Genomic DNA, 2,308 nt, shown 5'->3' on the forward strand with positions numbered 1-2,308 from the left:
ATTTTTTTTCTTTCTTCCAACAATAGCTATTGTCTTGAATGCTCTGCGGACGATTGCTCTTGGTGTTTTAAATCGTCAAGTCTGAATGATTCAGGGCTTTTCAAAATTAGATCATTTTGTGAACAACATTCATGCTCATTAAAGGATAGGATTTATTCAAGACGTCAAGCAACTACAGGGGTTGTTGGAATTATGATAATGGATAAGTATAAAGATCCAAAAAGAGTATACACCCCAAATGATTAGCATCGGATATGAGGAAACATGGTTTAACAATGACCTACATGCAAGCGTATAGAGCTAAGGAAAAGGCATTAAACATGTTGCGAGGTGGTCCAACTGAATCTTACAATAAGTTACCCATCTACTTTAACATTCTGGAAAAGGCATATCCAGGGTCAGTTGTTAGTTTGGAAAAAATAGTGGAAGACCATTTCTTGTATGCATTTGTAGCATTGGAACCTTGTATCAGGGGATGGGAGTATTGTAGGCCTATAGTAGTTATTGACGGCACCCATCTAAAATCAACTTATGAAGGAACTAAGCTAATAGCAAGCACACTGGATCTAGGAGGTTTTTATGTTTTTTTTTTTTTGTTGGTTAAATTACAATTATATATGATCATACTGTTTGCGTATAATTTTTATATGCAAACAGGTATTATACTGGCACTAGCATATGCTATAGTTAATTCTGAGAATGATGCATCTTGGACATGGTTCTTTGAGAGATTTAGGAATGTTTTTGGTGAAAGGGAGAATATGTGCATTGTATCAGATAGACATGATAATATATGGAAAGCTTCCGCATTGGTGTATCCCGGGCTAACTCATTATGCATGTATTTGACATTTGTGGAATAATTTACTTAAGAAATGCAGGGGAAATAGAGAACAGGTCAGGAAACTATACGTTGCATTAGTTAAGGCATACACTCTTCAAGAATTTAGTGAACTCATGGGAAGACTGGACATAATAGATAAGAAGTTGGGTGAATACTTGTTCGATAGTGGATATCATAAATGGTCTCGGATACATGCAACAGTGAAGAGGACATGGACATTGACTTCTAACATTGCTGAATCTATAAACAGCAGTATTGCCAAAGCTAGAGAATTTCCAGTCTGTAAATTAATGGATTACCTGAGACAATTGATTGAAACTTGGAATGAAAAACACAGTGAAGAAGGGAGAAATACATTCACAGATCTTACTAACGTGTACAATGAAGCTTATGAGGATAACAAGGAATTATCACACTACATGTATGACTGTAAGTGTGTAAACTGTATGAATAGTGTATGATTTATGTATTTATGTTGAATGTTATTTGTTGAATTTCTAATTTTAAATTGTGAACCAATTTTTTTATGGTAGCTAAGGGCTTCCACTGAATTCCTACATATAGTGACCGATGGTATGAAGAGATTTAGTGTGTGCCTTCGAAGTAGGATATGTAGTTGTGGAAGGTTTCAACTTGATGAGATACCATGTGGACATGCTTTGGCTGCTATAACTTATAGGCACCAACATGGAGAGGACTACTGCTCTGCCTACTACAACAACAAAATTTCAAAGATACATATGCCATACCAGTGGAACCTCTTCCACGCCAGAGTACATGAGAGATACCATTGGATGTGTTGGAACAAATTGTTTTGCCACCAGATTCTAAAAGACCTCTAGGGAGGCCATCGTTGAAGAGAATGAAACCATTTTATGAGGTGAAATTTAAGAGGGCAAAGATGACATGTAGCAAGTGTGGCATAGAGGGGCACAACAAGAAGACATGTAGCAATTTGCCCAAATTAAATTAAATTCTATATATTTTCTTTTTTTTTTTTCATTCACTAATTAGTAGACACTCATTACTTTATAAATTCTAAATTTGTTTTGACGCTGCATTGTTTATATGAATATGGCTAGCAAGAAATTGTTTTTTATTTTATCTGATATACACTTGGATATTGCAACTTGTACTGGTCGTTCATTGCTAGAATTTATATTGTTTTTTTTCCATGTTGATTGCAGGGATAAACTTGTTTTTCAATGTAAGTTGTTGAGTATTTTTTGGCATATTTAGAGTATCAGATAATTCAATGCATTAACTGTATGACATTGCTTGACTGGAAATTTTGTATCAAAACCAATGAAATATCATGGACATTCTATTTAACAACTCAATAATGTATAAATCTTCAGTTGGTAAAATTTTATTTGTTTAGTGTGTCATATATATATATATATATATATATAAAACAAATCTTTGATATTACAAGTTTAACAAAGATTTTAATCCAAAGAAAATA

The 2,308-nt window shown here is 33.7% G+C and overlaps 1 protein-coding gene across 1 annotated transcript; it reads left to right on the forward strand.

Moving 5' to 3' along the window:
* Positions 1-275: 275 nt before the first annotated feature.
* LOC132045988 (uncharacterized) lies at positions 276-2,036 on the forward strand. Its single transcript, XM_059436547.1, has 5 exons — positions 276-573; positions 658-763; positions 881-1,280; positions 1,377-1,616; positions 2,031-2,036. The coding sequence occupies exons 1-5, from the start codon at positions 276-278 to the stop codon at positions 2,034-2,036; spliced, it is 1,050 nt and encodes a 349-aa protein (XP_059292530.1).
* Positions 2,037-2,308: the final 272 nt, after the last annotated feature.

This window comes from Lycium ferocissimum, unplaced genomic scaffold (assembly GCF_029784015.1).
Source record: "Lycium ferocissimum isolate CSIRO_LF1 unplaced genomic scaffold, AGI_CSIRO_Lferr_CH_V1 ctg8923, whole genome shotgun sequence".
NCBI classification, from domain to species: domain Eukaryota; kingdom Viridiplantae; phylum Streptophyta; class Magnoliopsida; order Solanales; family Solanaceae; genus Lycium; species Lycium ferocissimum.

Bases quoted from the DNA above. Each gene is read 5' to 3' on its own strand.
- LOC132045988 (XM_059436547.1), top strand. From the start codon at position 276: ATGACCTACATGCAAGCGTATAGAGCTAAGGAAAAGGCATTAAACATG. The intron at 574-657 runs GTTTTTATGTTT...ATATGCAAACAG, and splicing joins AAGCACACTGGATCTAGGAG to GTATTATACTGGCACTAGCA. The intron at 764-880 runs GTGCATTGTATC...TAAGAAATGCAG, and splicing joins TTTGGTGAAAGGGAGAATAT to GGGAAATAGAGAACAGGTCA.